At 31.3% G+C, this 19,765-nt stretch overlaps 3 protein-coding genes across 5 annotated transcripts; all 3 read right to left on the bottom strand.

The window, feature by feature from the left end:
* Positions 1-1,987: 1,987 nt before the first annotated feature.
* On the bottom strand, positions 1,988-12,939 carry LOC103570229 (lutropin-choriogonadotropic hormone receptor). 3 transcript variants are annotated; one of them, XM_008547896.3, is made up of 13 exons: positions 12,859-12,939; positions 11,701-12,030; positions 11,006-11,239; positions 6,440-6,508; positions 6,201-6,344; positions 5,981-6,121; positions 5,782-5,847; positions 5,531-5,674; positions 5,049-5,120; positions 4,591-4,883; positions 4,319-4,498; positions 3,953-4,147; positions 1,988-3,764 (listed from the first exon to the last, which is right to left on the bottom strand). In XM_008547896.3, exons 2-13 carry the CDS (start codon positions 11,736-11,738, stop codon positions 2,335-2,337), a joined length of 3,006 nt encoding a protein of 1,001 aa, XP_008546118.1. In that variant the 5' UTR covers positions 11,739-12,030; positions 12,859-12,939; the 3' UTR covers positions 1,988-2,334. The 3 variants fall into 3 exon arrangements, with proteins under 3 accessions (XP_008546118.1, XP_008546119.1, XP_053594088.1); XM_053738113.1 differs by having other exon boundaries at positions 1,989-3,764; positions 11,549-12,030; XM_008547897.2 differs by lacking the exons at positions 6,440-6,508; positions 11,006-11,239; positions 11,701-12,030; positions 12,859-12,939 and having other exon boundaries at positions 6,197-6,324.
* Positions 12,940-13,113: 174 nt separating this feature from the next.
* On the bottom strand, positions 13,114-17,489 carry LOC103570230 (DNA topoisomerase 3-beta-1). The gene is made up of 9 exons (XM_008547898.3): positions 17,231-17,489; positions 17,004-17,146; positions 16,226-16,420; positions 15,958-16,125; positions 15,641-15,888; positions 15,308-15,508; positions 14,974-15,178; positions 14,520-14,912; positions 13,114-14,122 (listed from the first exon to the last, which is right to left on the bottom strand). Exons 1-9 carry the CDS (start codon positions 17,319-17,321, stop codon positions 13,205-13,207), a joined length of 2,562 nt encoding a protein of 853 aa, XP_008546120.1. The 5' UTR covers positions 17,322-17,489; the 3' UTR covers positions 13,114-13,204.
* A 343-nt stretch (positions 17,490-17,832) lies between these two features.
* LOC103570228 (charged multivesicular body protein 2a) lies at positions 17,833-19,695 on the bottom strand. The gene is made up of 5 exons (XM_008547895.3): positions 19,511-19,695; positions 19,213-19,432; positions 18,959-19,134; positions 18,763-18,897; positions 17,833-18,553 (listed from the first exon to the last, which is right to left on the bottom strand). The coding sequence occupies exons 2-5, from the start codon at positions 19,378-19,380 to the stop codon at positions 18,331-18,333; spliced, it is 702 nt and encodes a 233-aa protein (XP_008546117.1). The 5' UTR covers positions 19,381-19,432; positions 19,511-19,695; the 3' UTR covers positions 17,833-18,330.
* Positions 19,696-19,765: the final 70 nt, after the last annotated feature.

Here is a 19,765-nt window from a genome sequence, read left to right on the forward strand (position 1 = left end):
TTATCAAGAATAAAAAAGCTTGAAAATCCACAAGTCCACACCTCAATCACTCATTCTATTTTTATTTTATTTTTATTTCATATTACTAGTTTTTTTTCATTTTTTAAAAAAATTATTAGGCGTCAGCTAACCAGTGTCATCACCAGACAACACTCTTACTATTCGATTATTCAAAACCGAGTTTTTATTTTTTTGAAATTCAATACCAAAAAAAATTTGAGAAAAATTAAAATTCGTACGTTAAAACAAAATGGCGGCAGAATGATAGAAAAATATTAAAATTATTAAAAAAAAAAACACGTAAGTGTTTGAACAAACCTTGGCGGAGAAATAATATGCAGAAGGGTATCCTAATACACTTGGAGATTTGAATTAGATTGCTCCAAGTGTATTGCAGCTAAAAAAACGTCACTTAACTGCTATTTCCCCACCAGACGATGCCAGATGATTTTGCTCAGGAACTTGGAAGTTATCAGCATCAGCAATCCGAACCACTTTACACTCGAACTGGACACAACACTTTACACTTGCACTGAACATTTAACACATCACAGATACTTTGCACAATTTAAATTAATAAAAGATAAATTTAACAATCACTGCACAATTTTACACGACTTAACTGCACTACTGTGATTCTATTCAAACGTAAAGAAGACGTTGGACTACTACTGCCATTGTCGAGATACTGACTGCCGCTATCGAACCGTCAGTTGGTACTAAACAATCGATTTTGCGATTCGACTGCCCCCACTTGAGCAAAAATTTGAACGTTAAATACAACGATGCGTAGTAGCGCCAACTTCTGATCACTATTTATATTTCCTTGTTTCACTACTTATATTTTACACACTGATTTAATTATTATCACAAAATGTTCAATAGTCATCAAATAATATTTAAAGACACTTGTTATAATTAATATGATTGAAAAATAAATTATTTGTTTATTAAATTACGAGCGAGACGGGCCGGCGTCATTGCGATGGCGACAGTATGAAGTTAGACTCAGAAATACTTGCGCAGTTGTGGGAGCGGTTGGAAGGACCTGCGCAGTAAAATTGAGACGCTCGTGCGCAGAAGCGTTCTGAGTCAGTTTGTCTCCCGCTTGATACTCTCTCATTGTCGTTATTTTTTTCAGTTAAAATAATTCTTTTAATTATTGCGACGCTCGACTATAAGTTTGATGTTAGTTTTGAATAATTTTTCATTAAATGATGGACATTTTATGATTTTAATTTATGTGTGTCGTGAGTGTAAGTTATTAAATAAATTAAATTCAGTGTCGGATTAGTTCTCGGGGTTCTCGGGTTATTTACTGCTATGTTTAGTATCGGAATTTTTAAATGTGAATAAAATAATTAAATGTGTTTTCTTTTATTATAAATAATATAATTAAATAATTTTGATAATTCGGTGATTAATTAGTAGTAATAATTGAATTGTTTTAGTGAGTGTTTAATTTATTTATGTCTTGATGATAATTTTCAAGCACTGGCAGCAGAAAATAAAAATTGCGGGAAGCGTAAGTAAATTTAAAAAAAAATTATTGATTGAAGTTTTTTATATAGTTCATTTTTTTTACTTTTTAATTTTATTTGATATAAATATTTCATTCATTGGCAAAATTAAATTTCAAATCCTCCCGCGTAATTTTAAAGAGAGCGCTTTATTCAAAATGGCGACTTGTAAACAAATCTGACACGTTTGTTTATTTTTTTGTTTAAAAATAATTAAATTATTAGAAAATATGAATCAATGAATTAATAAAATATAAATAACCAATAATATTTAAGTACATGTATTAATACTAATGATTTATGAAAAATATGTGGAAAAAGCGGCAATTATTATTTATTTAATTACTGAGAATTAAAAAAATTATTGATAAATTTCAAGTAAGTTATTTAATAATTTTATTAATTAATATCTATCACATTTTAATCAAAACTTGGCAATTAATCGGTTTCGGGAAACTAATAAAATATCTCATATGATAAAATTTCATTTATTTAGTCTCAATACAAGGGGTGTGATAAAAATACAATCACACGAGAGTAAAACACTTCACTTTCTGCTTAAGAGTTCATAGATTTGAATTTTTGTAATATAACATTTCGATATTTATTTTAAACTTTTTCGGAGTATCAACAAAACGCTTACAAAGTATATAATTCTGTATAAATGTTACAGGAAATAAATACATTCAATGTAACAATATGGCTATTAAAAATTCAATCTTTAACGGCAGGAAATATAAAAAACTGACACTGTACAGCGAATATATTCCTAATATGATCATTACAACGTTAATTTTAATTTTTGGATATAATTTTATGCAGTATAGATAATCCTTTTATCGTTTTTCATTTGATTTTCACTTTCTTCCATTTTTTTTTCGGTATCTTTAAATTGTTCGTTCATATCAGCAGCTGATGGGATCCCTGCGAGAAGTCTCACAGCGAATCGAGAAGGACTGAACAGAGAATCGGGCTCTTGAATGGCTGACTGTCGCGTCAATCTGGGCTTAGATCTAGTGAGTCTTGGCGTGCTAACATCCAAAGATGTACTCGATCGTGAAATTTTCCATGTACTCGTACTAGCAGTTACTCCAGAACTAGACGAGTCATTTCTTGACGAACTCAGATTAGAGTCGTGAGAAGACTTACGGGCTATCAGCCACAAAGATCCGTGTTTTTTTGAGTCTATAAATCTCAGTGGGATGCTGCAATGATTCGCTTGTCTCCAGGAATCAGACCGCGAAGATGAAAAATTTTCACTAGATGACATTGAACAGGCTCTTTTATGTTGCTTCTGTTGAATTTCAGCAATTCTATAAGCGTAATGATCAGCTCTATTCCGTCGTTGATGTTTATTTTTGCCACATGACCAAAATATTTCTAACCCACACCATCTTTTTGATGAATTTACTACTGCGTGTCGTGAACTACAGACACATAACATCTGATTATCCCGTGATGATCGATCTACAATACTATTAGTATTGAATGGAGTTTGGCGATTGCTAAAATTAGAACTATGGCGACACCTGCCAATTCCTCGAGTGACTCGCGATTCCTCGATAGCTTTGCATATTAATACACAGTCTTTTTTAAACTGTTTAGTCATAATTGCATACAAAAATGGATTGCAGCAAGAATTGAACGGTAGTATAAAAACAGCAAATACTTTTGCTTGTTCTAGAGATACTAATTTCAGTCCGAATATGGCAGTGAGTGAAAAAAATGCAATTGGCGACCAGCATAAGAAATCCGTAAATACCAACAGAGCCATTCGTTTCGCTATTCTTGAATCGTTTGAATTCCATGCTTGAGATCCACGAATCGCACAGTACATTCTTAGGTAGCATCCCATGAGAATTAAAAATGCAATACCATTGATTAGCATCAAAAATAACAAATAGGACAAAGAGGCAGTTCCGTCAATTTCGAATGGCAGGCAAATAGCAAACTTGCGATAATCCGATACACCCAGAAAAGGAAGGACGGCCATTGTCAGAGAAAAAATCCATCCAATACTCATGATGTAACCGGCATTTTTTAAAGACAGACGTTTATTTAGATGGATCGCGTGTGTTATAGCATAATTACGCTCTAATGTAATTACTGACAATGTATAGACACTCAATTCTGAACTTAGAACTCCCAGAAAGCCAGCGAGTTGACAACCAGACGACATTTGCCATGGGATAGCGTACTTTTGAAATTTTCCTAGAGTCGATGCGTCTACAACCGCAAGAAAACCTAGAAAATAAAAACGTTTAGATATTTAAGTAAAACTTCAATTGGAAAAACTCAGAACAATCGAGTAGTATGTGATGGAATATAATCAATAGTATTGGAATAAATTTTTAATTTTTAATTTTTAATTTTTTTTCATTTTTCAACGTTTTCATACAGAATGACACAAAAATCTTATAAAATACTATTACCTAAATATATTCCCATAAAGAAATCAGCGGCAGCAAGATTACAAACAAGGAATCTGGGGACATCCATTTTAGTTCTAGAGAAAACTATAACGAAAACTACAGTTCCATTACCAAGCAATGCCAAAAGAAAAACTACCCATACACCGCAGCGTAGTGTCCACCAATCGAATAAGTCACTGCATGGTAGAAAAGGTCCTGAAAATTATAAAATTATTCTATTACGCTTTTTCAAAGAGCCTACATCAATGCAATAATGTTTTAAAGGATCGGAATTCCGTTTACAATAAATAGATTTTTCATTTATATATCGCAGGGCAGATATGGAATGGTTAAAAATATGAAATTATATTTTTATATTTTGTATACCTGGTTGAGGTAAACATTCGATGGCATTCCACGTTTCTTTTTGCGGGATAGCTAATACTTCTTTTTGATTTTTCAAGTAATCTTCACTACTCGACAATATCCCACTTTTCAGCGTAAAATTCAGATCAATATCGTTCCAATATTTATTAATATTACTTTTATGCTTAATACTTGAATTCTCTGCAATGGTGAGTTATAAATAATGCTTATAGATCTTGGCAGATTAATTTGCGATTAATGAAGTGTAGTAAGTACTGAAACGTAGTACTTACGTAGTTGGATCCAAGCATTGAGTAAACTCGAGTTCCAAATCAAAGGTTCATTCGCAGTGTTAGTCGGAAAAAGAACAGATTCATGTATTGGAATCTGTTCTATAAACTCGTTCGTTTTTATTGATAAAAATGCACAGCAGTGATAAGCATATGATACAACCATCGTTTTTATGCTGGGAAATGAATCTGTTGGTGGAAATTCTTCTAATTTTGGATTATTAAATGTTTTCAAATGCATTAAATTTGTAAGACCATTGATGGGTAGTGTAGAAAACACATTATTTCCCAGATTCCTGTAAGAGTTTTAAATATATTAATATACTTAAAAATTCTCATTAATTCCGCATAGAAATCAGTACAAGTCTGTTGGTTTCTATGCAATTTTCGACCCATCTGGATTCTATGATAACTTTTCAATAAGGGTTGATGATTAAGATTTTATGGATATTAAAACTTACAAGTCTTTAAGTTTTCCACAACTGCTGAAGGCGTTAGGATCAATCGTTTCGATCCCATTACTCTCCAAATCCCTAAAAATATAATATAATTTAATCTCATACTCCAATTAGTGTCCTAAGACTAAACAGCTCCCTAACTCAAATCCCTTAAAAAAAATATTAATTACAAATTATTTTTAGACAAATTCATTGACTGAAATATGCGTAATCTAAAAAGTGATTTCAAGGTTTCTCATACGTTTGTTATAAAATCGTAATTTATTAGACGGTATTAAACCGTCTATGGCATGAAACCGTCCACCATGTAAACTATTACAAAAATGAAAACGAGGGAATCACTAATTTATAGTTCGATAGGCGCTGCCCATCTATATCATTGGCGCGAATTTCAAATAATCCATTATGATTCAAAGTTCACTAACGCATCATACAATAGATTGCATAGGATAAAAATACGATTGGAGTAAATATATATAACTTACAATACTTGAAGATTTTCCAATCCAATGAATGCATTGAATGGTAAAATTTTAATTTTATTCGCAGACAGCAGAAGATCATGTAGTAACTTCAAAGTTGCAAATTGGTTGCCAGTTATAGCGAAAATATTATTGTGGGCTAAGTTTCTAGAAAAAAAAAGAGATTGTCAATGATAACAATGAAAAATTCCTAGTAGCAATTGATAAGCAAACGTTATAGAATGATGTAAAAGTTCTTTGATTAAGCTACTTACAAAACTCGTAAATTTCGGCAATCTTTTAAATTAGGAACTGCTGTTAGAAGATTGGATTCAAGATTCCTGAAAATGAAAAAAGAATCGTATTAGTAAATTTGAGTACAAATTTCCGACAAAATTCAGCGGCATTCTATAAGTGAAATTTTAAAACACTGCTAAAAGTCAATAAATGTTCAATAAGTCAACCATTACTTACAAACTTTTCAAATTAGGGCACTGGACGCAAAGATAATCAGGAACGGTTGTTAGAGATGCACGATCTAATTTCAATATTTCCAAAGATTTCGTTCCATTGAAATTTGGAAAATTCATTAGCTCTTTGACATTGGACAAAATCCTGAAATTTAAATAAATCAGATTTTCCACCTTTTTATCATTGAGGCAATAATTATTGTGAACATATTGTCTATACTTGCAGTTTACGTAATTTAGCAAGATTTTGAAAAGTTTGAACATGAATTTTTTTAATGGGATTCCCTCTTAAATCTATTGAAGTAATGTGAGGATTACCACTAAAGGCTTTCGAATCGAGTTGCTGGATTTCATTGTTGGCAATTGATCTGCAAAAATTGAAAACTTAACCATCAAAGTGATTCATTTCATAAAGCATTTTTGAAACACAGCGTAAGTTGTTGTAAAATATATAATCACTTACAAATCTTCCAAATTTTGCAGAAATTTGATAACACTTGGAAGTTCTGTGAGGTAATTATCATCCAACTCCCTATAAATAGAATAAGTATTGCATTATTTGCTGCAGTGAAAAAAATCGATAGAAAACTAAGCAAAATATCGTTTTTTTTACTATCTACTGTCAAACTTATTTTAAATTTGACTTTTTATAAAAAAGTGATTGTATTTCAAACATTTCATTTCAATTTTAAGGTTACAATAGCGTTCTTGTAACAGTTTTAGAAATATCACAGCATTTACAGTACAAAATTTAGTTTCTATCGCCCTGGCGAATCTGGTTTTGCGGTATTTTACAGTATCATTGCCCTGTACTATGGTGGCAATACCGAAAACTAATACGATAACCCTACGGTGAATTTCGCGAAATGTTTCGTAGTTTACCAGAGCATAGCCGTACTAATTTTCAGTATTGTCATAATACACGACTATTATACAATGAATACGGAAAAATCAATCTGCCGAGAGCTGGCCAATAATAACACCATAGAATTGACTATGTCTTAAGAATGTACTGTAATTAGGGGAACTTAAATTCTAACATAAAACGTGTGGTTACTGTTGTTACTTTGTGTACCCATTGAAACTAAGGCCCATTTCTGCTGTTTTCTGTACCTGCTAGATCTAAAATTGCATTTACTTTTACGCTCCATGGAATTTTTTCTCCTGACTTGTTTCTCTTCTACCAGGTATTCTCTGTTAATAAGATTCTAATTTTTCCATCCACTTGATCGGAAATTATATACATCTACTAAAAATTTCTGAAGAAATTTCTTAAAATTACTGAAGAATTCGCTTCTGGACTAACTAGATGATCGCACTACGATAGATCAACTTTTCATTTACCGAAATCTTTTGAAGCCAATAGAATTTTTAAAATTTAAACCAAAAACATGTCACATGGCAACACGGACGAACTCACTAAAACCCAGCTGACTTAGTATCCATAGAGCCTTTCCCTGAAGAATTTGGAGACACGATCCAGTCTGGTTAATTTAAAAGGATTCTGATTGGTCTTCGCAACCAATAATCAAACAGCAAGAAGAAAAAGCGCATCATAGCTCGCAGTTTGGAAATGAACCATGATGTTAGGTATCAAGAAAACATATTTGTTGCTTTGTTAAATGAAGCCTCCAAAAAAATTGTACGTCTAGTACAAAACAATTGAAATCGCAGCCATCATTAAACATCGTTAACGTAATAGTCTTTTAAATAATAGCAATTTATTAAACCTTTGCCCTTTTCTGGATAACGAAGGTTTGTTAAGAGTAAGTTGTGCCTGAGTGGACAGTAATATGACAATATCAGCATCGATGTTCGAATGTATGATTATAATATCACAGGACATTCAAAATTCCCAGGTTTACAAATTATAACAAATAACAAAATTCATAAAAACAAAATTATTTTATTCATGATGAGAGTGATACTTTTTCATTAGCAATAAAGGTAAAATTTTAAGTACATTATTTTTGACATTACATTATAGTTATATGTTTGATATCGGAAAAAATCCATATTGTTATGATGGTCACAAGAATCAAGTTCACACGCCATCCTTACTTGCTTTTCATTTTCATTTCCTTGACAATTGAAGTTTCGTGTCCTCTTATATTATATTTGACGTAATCAATGGCATGTTGAAACCAATTCTGAGTTGTAGATTAAATTCCAAATTTAGTTCATTGTTACTCCAAATCAACATTCGTATCTAAAATAGTTATAGCAATATTAAGTATAATCACTTCATCCTTATTTATTATAGGATTACTAAAAAGGACATTTATTTAACAATTCTATTTTTGCTATCGAAGACTTTCGATAAGATATCGAATTTTAAAGTGTAAAATGAAAATAAAATAGATTTGGCGAAAGTGTGAATGAACTTGACTACAAATGAGTACAAATATTAAAAATGATGATAAAGATTTTTATTTAGACTTTACACAACATGAGATTGTAAATTATATCAAAAATATTAGAACACGTTACTTGTCGTTGATAAAATACCTCCCTTATCTCATCCAGATCTTGACAACAAACGAATAGGCTCGTGACAAAACGTACTATCAAAGATCTTCCCATGGTGCCACTCCTCGTGAAATTCAGACTCAGCTTTAATTTTTGGCTTCTCCAAGCATCGCGAACGAGGCACGATACTTTGGCCATTATTCGTGACTTGGCCAGATATCTTCCCTGATGGATCCGAATTATGGTAAATTACCGTATTTTACCGAAATTCAAATCCGCTAGGGTCATATAACACCACTTGTATTCACATACAAATTCAAATGTACTCCATGTACCATGTACCAAAACTCGCGGACTCGTACTTGCTACATGCTTCACGGGCATACTTACACTTACCAGAGATATTTTATCCATATCTTCGAAACTTACCTAGTATCCATACTTCAGCTTATACTCACTCGCTTTGATTCGGGATCACTCGATCAATATTAAACTGTTTACTTAAGTATTCGATACTTTTGGAACTGTTAAAAAATGTAACGTTACACGGAGAGAAAATTATGGTAACAGTTTCAACATATTATGGGAATGGTTCCCATACTGCATGGCAACCGGTTTTTTTCAAATTTTGATTATAGGAACGGCATCCATATATACTATGGTAATTATTCCTATAATTAGGGGTATAATTCCCATATGGTATCGGAATAGTTCCTATAGAATCATGGTAATCATTACCATAATATTATGGTAACCATTACCATGATATGATGGTTATGTTTACAATAATATTATAGGAATAGTTACCATAATATATAGGGCTTATTCCCATATACACTTAGGAACTATTACAATGTGGTTATAGGATCGGTTACTATTTGCTTGTGGGAACTATTCCTATGAGTATGGAATCATTACCATGATTCTTTCACATGTGATATGTAAACTGTTACCATAATGACAGGAATTGTTCCCATACTTATGGAAACTTTTCCCAGAAAATATGGGTCTATATCCCATAATCCCAAGTAATCATTACCATAACGGTATAGGATGATATTTCATAAACGTACTAGGAACAGTTACCATAATTTTCTCTCTGTGTACGTTTTCTATTCATGTTGATTTTTTCACTGGTAATTGTAAAAAAATTTAATGATTCGGTTCGCTTCAATAGTTTGAAATCTTGTTTTCAATATAAACCCATATCAATTTGAGCATAAAATATTCATAAAACTGCGAATGATAATATTTGAATATTTAATCCTAGGATATTTTTTTTTATGATTCCAAGGGGCGCCAAATAAAAAATAATAATTAACGGATGTCTTATTAAAAGTAGAGAAATATAATATATGATTGTATATCTTCATTTATCTGTTAGTATACATAAATGCGCATAAAGTTCTCACTTCATTGAATCATGTAGTGGGGGATTCCTATCCCCTACTTTCCTGCTTATGAAACAAATAAAACAGCAGGATGACAGATTAGAGATTCTGATATACTAGTATATATTATAGGTATAGTCTAGAGATTCATTCATGTTATTTCAATTGGTATCAATGCTACTCGCATTTAATTGAGATAAACTCCAGTCATCGGCTTAACTGACTTTGCGAATATGGACCTTAGAATTTTTGATTATCAACGAGCTAAAAAATTTCAGTAGATATAGATTTTTAATTACGAAATAAGCTAGAAGAAGCAACGATGATAATGTAAAAGGAAATAGAACGTAAATTCAAAAATAATGAATCAGAAACCAAGTTTTTGAAAAATTTTTAAAATTTAAGTAATCATTCTTACAAGAGATAATTAATGATTTATTGAATTAAGGTAAAAATGAAAAGATGCAATTTTTAAAAATTTTACAAAATTTTTTTATTATTTTTTGGAAGGAATCCATCGTACCCGAAAAAAAAAAGTATGATCCTAAAGATAGCAGACAATTTTCGGATTTTTAATATAAAAAACTAAAAAGTTGAAAATATGCACATGTAGAAAATGAAAATACTGTGGGTACAATTTTCTAAAATATTTTTGTTTAAATTTATCGTGTTTAAAAAGATCTTAAAATTATTAGGCTTCGGCTAATTTCGGTATCATAAAAAATTAGCGACTTAGGAGGGGGAAGGGGGCATCGTGCCCAGTCTGTCCTAAAACATTTTTATAAAATGACTATTAAATTATTTAAAATTTCATATTTTCAATATTTTTTTAAACTTTAAAATCTGATTTAGCGACTTCCCTGACAGAAAAAGAAATCTTATTTAATTTTAAAAATTAGTCAAGTTTTTCAGTTACTTTAAATACAAGTAAGTAAAGAAAATTTACTGTTTAAATATCTAACCTTAAAAATAAAACTGAAATCAATATTCACTTTTTTCTCATTTTTCAACAAGAAATAAAATAAATAAAACTAAATTTATAACTAATTTTAGTTTCTGTGTATAAATTGTTTTTTAAATTTTTTATTTCTCTATTATTTTAAATGAAAGCTTTGATTTCAATTTTTTAAGGTTATAGTTAAAGAATTTAAATGTAAATTTTTACTTACACTTTTGTAATATTAATTATCGACGATTGCGAAAGACGATTTTTAAAAACTTGTTCGACACTTTGAAGACCGATTCCACGACAATTTAATTCTTTGCCATAATTGGTGACATTGCAAAGTAATTTAAAACTACCCAAGTTTTTCGAGTAAATGTCAGAATTAACCACTATTTGAAAACATCCGAAAAAAATATAATAAATTATTGTTTGCTTAATCCAAAACGGTTTGTACATCCTTCAATAAATATTGACTAATAAAAAGTCATTATTCTTTACGTCATTTTTAATCAAAAATGTTTTTATTCAAAACTGGATACTTTACAAATTTCCATACAATAAATTTTAAATTTCAAATTTATTTCAAACATTTTTAATTAAAAGATACTGAGTCATCTGCTGGAAGAGGTTAATTTTTAAAATTTATATAAAACGAAGTAATTTTATTCAAACGATTTATGACCAGACATTTATTTATTGTGAAATCATGACGATGGACGTAACCATAATAAAGTATTTAAATTTACTGCGCGAAAAGTTTACTAACATTAGTTTATTAGTTTGGTAATTTAAAATTTTAAAGTTCTTTGGAATTCCATTAAATAGTTTATTTATTATATATAAAATTTAATTCTAATAATAATTTAAATTCATTCGAAAGCCACTTGAAATTTCTACGGATTGCAGGCATCACTTAACCATGAGAATCTCAGAGTTACATTAAAAACACTACTCATACTTGGAGTATGTACACTAAGTTCAATAATCCTGCGAATACTGACTTCTATACAATCACTACGACCCCTCCCTTTTCTTCAACTCCCTCTTATTGCTAATCTGCTTGCTCTTGACTCCATGAATCGCCGCCATCACTACCCATGGACACGCATACGCACTTGAATCACATATGAGTATGTACGGTATCAAGCAAAAATCAGATATTCGATTGTTGAACCAGCATGAGCTTTAACGGGAAATTCAGGAGTGAGTTGTCTGATTAAATCGATCGCAATAAACCTCAGCGGAAAACTGGCAAAAAAAATTGCAATAAATTTTTTTGACTTTTAGTCTTTTATTTCAAATGAAGTTATTTTAAAAATAGAATATTACGACACGAGAGTAAGAGGGAAGACGAAATGTGGAGCATAAAAAAAAAACGGAATAATTATTGGATGCAAGCAAACAGAATCCCTGATTAGAAAATACAAATGAGGATTAAAAACGATTTAATTTTTGATATTCATTAATGCTCTGAATATTTGTATTACTCATGGTTTTTAATATTTAGTACACAGAAAAAAAGTATTTCTTGGCACAAGAAAAATTTTTTAGTGTGAAATAAAATGAAATATTTTTTTACGCCGCGAAAAATTTTTTCTTAGCTCTAGAAAATGTTCGTTTTGATGCATAATGCGAAAAATTATTTAGGGCAAGTAAAAATTTTTTGCAATCTCACAAAACTACCGATTTTTAAATGAAGTTGATTGTCTTTATAAAGTTCACGAAATTAAAGTCATCAAATGAATGATTGATTCTGTCATTGGTATTATATTCAGTCATAATGTTGTCCCTGATTAAAAGAAACGATTCAAAACGATTCAATTTTACTACTATATATATATATATATTTCAGCATTGAGTGAATCGTTTTTTTTAATCAGGGATTTCTACACAGAAAAAAAGTTATAAAAAGTTATAAGTTTATAAGGAGTTAAAAAGAGTTATCTTGAGTCAAGAACATATTTTGAAAGACAAACGTTTTCTTGAACCAAGAGAATTCGTCTTGCTCAGAGATTTTTACTTTATCCCAGAAAATTGAGGTTCTAAAAAAAAATTTCTTGAATCAAGAATATTTACCTGCAGTCGATAATTTTTGTTCTGTATACGGTAACCACACCAATATCTTCTTGGCCACTAATCGCGAAGAAAGGATTACTTCTTTGAGAAAATTAAAAAATGAGAAGCTAAAATTTTTCAAAGTTGTAGGAGTAGTTGAATATGATCTTCTTTTTTAGGTTAGGATATTTATAAACAGCATTTTGAATTTTTTTATAACAATGAGGCTTTTAGTGACCTGCGGTTTTTATATTGATCAGTATCAATTTTTATTTCGATTAAATATTATATTTTTTTATGCACATTAATATAACATTAGAATTCGAAAAGTAGAAAGAAAACTTAGTTTGTAAAACCGGTAAACCGTTTATACAAAATAAGCTGCTAGTTGTGCCATTTTATCTCTCGGTGGTCTAGATTTGCCTCGACCACGGCTTTTAGTGGAATGACCACGTGAGCGAGTTATAACAGGTTTCGATGCAACAGCTCGATGTTTTTCAATTAATTGTGTAAAAACTGGGGTACAAAATACACATCCTGTCATTTCTGTAGCTTCGTTAGGTAATTTACTTTTATCTGATTTATATTCGACGGCTATTAGTTGGGCGCCACATTCACAACATACGCCAGGATCGACAGTTACTTTGTGAGCATTCTCGAAAAAGTGGATTATAACATCACAGCGATTACACCCCAATTTCCATTTGGGCGCCGACGAAGGGTCCAGCACTAATATACCATGATCACATTCCAAACAACTAGATACCCCATTAGAATTCAATCCATGTGGACAAGTGGGATGAGTACAAGAGTTACATCCTAAATTACCTTTCTTCATATCTCGAAATGGTGGATTGTTATAACAATAAGGACAGAATGTAAAACTCTTGCCTCGTGTACCCGTTGACCATGATAGCAACTCAAAATCATCTAATGGACACTTCAATTCTTTATAGATACGGATATTACCATTTTGCGGCAAATTATAAGTTTCATTACAATTAGCGCAATGTAATCGTGATGGCTTTGTTTGAATGTATTTCATATAACGCCGGCATTTACCACACCGAGATAATGCTTTCCCTGTTGCTGATAAAGGAGAAAATGATACTTCGAATAATTGATCCATTCCCTCAATGTTTGATACGAAATAATGGAATTTTTGTTTGAATATTTCTACGGTATGATCGAGGACTGCATTGTAATTTGCCTGTCCTACAGCGATCAAATTAAGCTGTTCTTCAACTGCTGATCTCATCGTTGGTAGTACCAGCTCTGGATCAATCTAAAAATATTATTCTCGTTATTAAACTTTCATAACAGTTTATATTATTGGTCAAACATAAAATGATAACTTGGCGAAAAACAATTTTACAGAGCTAAATTTTCTATAGAATTTCTTAGACGGGAACCCGATCAAAATTAAGGTGTCTAGGATGTTTGGAGGCCTCGAGAGTATCAGGCATGTCTACGAAAAGATCACTAGTGCATAGAAGCGAATGAAAAAAAATTCCTTCTCCTCGAGCTCAAAAAACTGTTAGACACGATAGAACATATATTTCACTAAAAAAATAAAATAATTTTTCCGACATCTTTGGAACGAACCAACCGATACGAGTGTTCTTGGTGGCAATCAGAAGAGCTTACTAAGACTTAGAACCGGAAACCTAAATAGTAAATACCTTCTGGTATCCATGAACAAGGACGATCCCAAGAGATGTTGGAGCAAGTTTTCTGCCTGTGATAACTGTCACGTAATTTCTCGTGCAAATGTTATTAATGTGCACTGGAATTGATGCATCGGTACCAATACCATGCTTTTCCATTAAAGTGATCAATTCTGATTCCGTTAGATAATCTGGTGGTTGTGTAAAACATTCTACTAGTTTAACATCACTGATATTATACTTATCACCACGATAGAATTGTGGCAGGTTACTTTTATCATTTATCGATTGCCATGTCAATAAACTTGTGTAGCCAGGATCGATTATCGTTCGACCGACGATTGAAAATGATTCTATTCCAATTTTAAATTTTACGGTTGTACTTAAATATCTGCAATCGGGCGCAACCTACAAAATAAAGTAATCGTTCATTAATCATAATTAATTTTTTTGTCATTATAATCACTACCGTTGCAATAAAATGTCGAGTGATATAATCATAGACCCTCCAATTATCTCCATCTAAATCATTCCTCGTAGCGGCTTTCATTGGCGTGATTGGGGGATGATCACCAGCATCATGACCTTTTCTCGGGTGGTTTATTCCAGTTTCTAATATTTTTCTTACATCTTCACCCCAATCAGGAGAGTTGCGTTGCTGTTTTAATGTTGCTCTGGGAAAATTATAATTTTATTAGAACTTGGTCATTAGGATATACATTAAGTTCCTAATCAAACAGTATTATATTATAATCTATTATAATCTACAATCTACTGTTGAAAGAATGGAAATTTTTTCTTACAACAAATCAAAGTTCTCTGGATAAGATGTAGTTTCAGTACGTGGGTAACTGATATAGCCTTGAATATAAAGACGCTCGGCTATTTGCATTGCGTAATGTGGTCCCATACCTAATCCAGAGCTCGAAGTTCTCATCAACTCAACAGTATTCAATGCTATTGGACGTGGTTTTATTTTCTCTGTATTTTGAACACTGACGACTCTGCAAAAAAATGTAGTTATTTTTTTCGAGGTTTTCAGAGTAGTCTAATTATGTCATCATATGATTAGGCGCGAAAATTTTATCACTACTTAATATTTTAAGGTTTAATATTTTTAAGAAAATAAATCTTACGTTGCCTCGTTATGTTCCTTAACAAGATTAAGAAATGAATTGGCAACTTCTTTGTCAAACAAACGATTTCTATCCCAGTTAAGAACCAAGTCTAGACTATCTGACAATTTTATAGTAACTTGTAACATCCAGTAAGGGTCTGGTTTAAAGGTTGAAATTTCATCGTGTCGTTGGACACAAAATCCTAATGTTGGTGTTTGACATGGTCCGTAAGATATCAATGAAGCATCTAAGTCACCATATTTACCCTAAAATTTTTATATGAAATAAAATCATTAAATATACAATGAATAAAATCTAAATATCTCATTTCGTACTTGAAAGAATTTAGTTTGAAATCGAGTAAAAGCACAACCAATTCGTAAATCTAGTTCTTGACGTGCATCAACACTTTTAGCTTCATTTTCATTTGGCTTAGTAAGATTAGCTAATGCGAATTTGATATCACGATCGGTAATTGCTGAAAAATGTGCTCTCCATATATTCTGAGGAATAAAATACAGAAAAGTAGTGAATTTATTATGATTTCTAAGTACTTTCTGCAAAGTTTATTATGGGAGAGATTCACTCTTAATATTTTATTACATTCGGATTGAACGGCCGTGACATTCCTAGTTGAATAGCATGTATAACTTCGAAACAAATATTTTCACCTTCTTTGTCACAATCTAACCATAAAATTAAATAATCACAATTTGATCCCTCTTTGACGAGAAATGCTGGAATTTTCAACTTTGGTACGGCTTCTTTTTTTTCTATCGGACACGAGAACAATTCAACCTACAAGTACAAAATAATCACTCGTTAAATAAATTTTTGAACCTTATATTCAAAAAATACGCCGTTCAGTATTCACGAAATTTTTCTCGAAAGGGGTTTTAGGTGAAGAAAAATAGGATGGGGAAGTAAGTTATATAGACGACAGTGATAGCCGTACAGTCAGCATAGAGCTCTGGTGATTACCGATATTTAGTGGGAAAGACGGGTCACCCGTCACTACTTGGACAGGTTACAGCTTAGCAATGCGTCGGGCTCGAACGAAATCACTGTCGCCAGGGGGTTAAAGGCTCTATAGAAAGTCTATTGGTTTCTATGCGGTTTTTGACCCATTTGAGTGGATTCTATGGAAACTTTTGAATAAGGGACCCAGTATTGTGAAATTTGACATTTCAGCGATCATTGGAACTTGGTCTATCACCAACTGTACTGACATGAGTTTTCTTTGTGGTTTTCCCATGTCACTGTGCTAGGTCATCCTCCGTTAAGTGATAAAAGAAAATGGGGGAATAATCTGCTTCCAGACCAATTGACCGAAGCAGAAAATATCGAAGACAAAAAAACATATTTGATAGTAAATACTTACTGGATCAACTTTATCCCAACTATTATATTTACCCACAAAATCAAAACTCATAACATGACCACAAACTGAAGTCATTTTGAAATTAACAGTTTCTGATTTAAATTGTCCAACCCATTCATGTACTGAACATGATCCATTCATTCCTAAAAATATGTAATCCAGATTAAATGAATCTATTTATTTTAAAATGATCTGTCAATGTCAAAATAAACATTGTATTAACCTACCTTTTCTAGTTGAACAGTGTCCATTACTTAAAATCGCCGCTAAAGATGCAGCTAGAGACGGCTTCTCTGCCACCATGAAAGCTGTTTTCATTTTGCTTATTTATTATTTTTGTTTTTTAATTGTTTTTATTCTTCATCTAAGTGACCATCAGGCTATTGTTCAAATAAAGTAATTTAACACTTAACATTTGAATTTGTTTTTAACACTAAAACCCTCTTAGAATACAGTTGTTAACAAGATGGTATACTCTTGTAATCATTGTTGCCTGGTCTCCCAATTTCAAATATTGAAACCAGACAGAGGGAGCCAGTTACCTGGTAAGAAATCTCTCGTAGCCAATCTATTGAAATGTATAATTGAAGCCGAAAATATTTAGTTGGAGAATTTGACATCAGTTTGTAAATGATAATAAGTAACAGGCACTAAAAAATCTTATTCTATGTAGTTACGTCTTTTACAAATTATTTTATTTTAAATTTCGTCTCCGAAACTGGACAGTGTTCAAAAACGGTACCTCTACCCTATCATATTTGTAAACATACGGAGGTAATCAACGAAAGAAGTTTTCTATGAGTAAATTGAAAAATAATTAATGCAAATATTTAAATAACCATGATAATTAATAAATTTTATTTGCAGTAATTAATCCAACTATACATTTTTCTTAATTATAAGTTTATAATAAAGAGAAATTCAATTAAAAAAAGTTAAGCATTAGTTTTATTAATTAATACGTTGCCAGACTTTTTTTTCCACCATCTATCCACAATAAATTTTGCGCTCTTCTGCATTTGTGTTGCTAGAATTTAACCCACACTGTATTATTTACTTTATCTCTTTGGAAACGTTAAATTTTCATAGCATTAGACTCGTTAACTGTAACAATTAGTATTTACGACTGGTACAGAATGAACTCTTTTTTTACAGGCCAAGAAGACGTTCAAACTGGGACCCAATATAGGAATCATTAAAAACAAAATTAATATATTTTTAATTTTAGTAAAATTTCTTAGATTATAAAAGAATGAAAATAGTAAAAAGCGGCGTCAAAAAATATATAATAATTACTATGTAACTTTCAAAATATTTCGTTAACTTTTTACTCTCTTCGAAGGTTTTCTAATCTCGCGTGAAGATCTGCATCTGCATCTGGAACATTTCCACTCGGACTCGTAGCATCTTCTCCACCAGCACCAGCCGCTGCTGCTATTGGTTGTTTTGAACCAGCGACACTTAAAGAGCCAGATGCTGAGGGCAATCCCGATAGTTGGTCGGTTAATTGGAGACCAAGTTCGTCTAAAACTTGTGCTACAACCGCATCACTAAAATTGAAATAATCATCATTTTTATACATCAGTCAAAATAAACCAATGAGCAAAAGTAATATTTATGGTGGCAAAATTATCTGATAATTGGATCATGAGACCCATTGCAATAGACCGATTTCTAAAGAAATCTACCTAATAACCATCAATTTTGCCAACTTATTTAACTAGATACTATTTAAATAAAATGAAAAAAAAAAATTTACCTCTCTTCTTCGTCGTCTTCATTATCTATTGCAGTATCTATAGCATCATTCATAATTTCTTCTTTCATATCCATTATTTCAGATTGTTTTTCAAACTCTTGGAGTATTTTTTGTATGTGAGGTAAATTTAACTGTCTGAAAAGTGAACATAAGTATAAAATAATGAACAATTATTAATTAACAATCAATTTCTCACTTATTCATATTCTGCATCGCTCTGGTGACACCTTTCATAGCATTGGCCATAGTATTTTGTGATTTTAACGTTTGTATCTTTAGTGACACTGCTTGTATGTTAGCTTTCATCAGCATAAATTTTCTGACATATCTTCTGGTTCTTACTAAATCTTTAGCCATAATTTTAACAGAATCCTAGAAAAATAAAATACGGAAAATTACTTTAGGTTTTAAAATTTAAAAACTAATGGCAATCAAACTGCATGACAATACCATTTGTCCATCTTTAGCCAATTTTTTAATATTGGCTATTATTTGTTTTTCTTGCTGTTCCATTCTCATTCTCTCACGATCTAGATCTCTCATTGCTTTATTCAATGCTCGTTGATTTTTACGAAGCATTTCCTCCGGTGTAATTCGTTTTCCAAATAAAAGTTCCATTGTTGAAAATTATTTTCAAATACTATTTATTTAAACAAATTTATTTCCGCAGCTAAAAAAATATAGACGTTTTAAATTTATTCAATAATACAAAATTTTAAATGTCGAAAATTAAATATTATTATTTTACCTGAAGTATAAAATAATTTACAGTACTTGAGAAAATCAATAGTTACTCCGAAAACTTTGAATTTTATCACTGTTATTGTAAATAGAGTCTTGAATTTGTGTAAATTAATAACTTTACTTTTTCTTTAGCATTAGTCAATAAATAACAAGAATCCGTGACATTTTTGCTCAAGGTGTACTAAGAATCCCTAGATAGAGGTTGGTACTGTGCTGTAGTAAATCTGTAATAGCAAAATTACTTTTGCGGCTGAAATAA

This window comes from Microplitis demolitor, chromosome 4 (genome assembly GCF_026212275.2).
Source record: "Microplitis demolitor isolate Queensland-Clemson2020A chromosome 4, iyMicDemo2.1a, whole genome shotgun sequence".
In the NCBI taxonomy this organism is placed as follows: domain Eukaryota; kingdom Metazoa; phylum Arthropoda; class Insecta; order Hymenoptera; family Braconidae; genus Microplitis; species Microplitis demolitor.

Bases quoted from the DNA above. Each gene is read 5' to 3' on its own strand.
- LOC103570230 (XM_008547898.3), bottom strand. From the start codon at position 17,321: ATGAAAACAGCTTTCATGGTGGCAGAGAAGCCGTCTCTAGCTGCATCT. The intron at 15,509-15,640 runs GTAAGATTTATT...ATTTTTTTGCAG, and splicing joins AAGGAACATAACGAGGCAAC to AGTCGTCAGTGTTCAAAATA. The intron at 15,179-15,307 runs GTAAGAAAAAAT...TAATTTTCCCAG, and splicing joins CCAGAGAACTTTGATTTGTT to AGCAACATTAAAACAGCAAC.
- LOC103570229 (XM_008547896.3), bottom strand. From the start codon at position 11,738: ATGAGTAGTGTTTTTAATGTAACTCTGAGATTCTCATG. The intron at 5,848-5,980 runs GTAAGTAATGGT...TTTCATTTTCAG, and splicing joins TGCCCTAATTTGAAAAGTTT to GAATCTTGAATCCAATCTTC. The intron at 3,765-3,952 runs GTAATAGTATTT...TTTATTTTCTAG, and splicing joins CTTTATGGGAATATATTTAG to GTTTTCTTGCGGTTGTAGAC.
- LOC103570228 (XM_008547895.3), bottom strand. From the start codon at position 19,380: ATGGAACTTTTATTTGGAAAACGAATTACACCGGAGGAAATGCTTCGT. The intron at 18,898-18,958 runs GTGAGAAATTGA...TTCACTTTTCAG, and splicing joins GCGATGCAGAATATGAATAA to ACAGTTAAATTTACCTCACA. The intron at 18,554-18,762 runs GTAAATTTTTTT...TTTCAATTTTAG, and splicing joins GAAGACGACGAAGAAGAGAG to TGATGCGGTTGTAGCACAAG.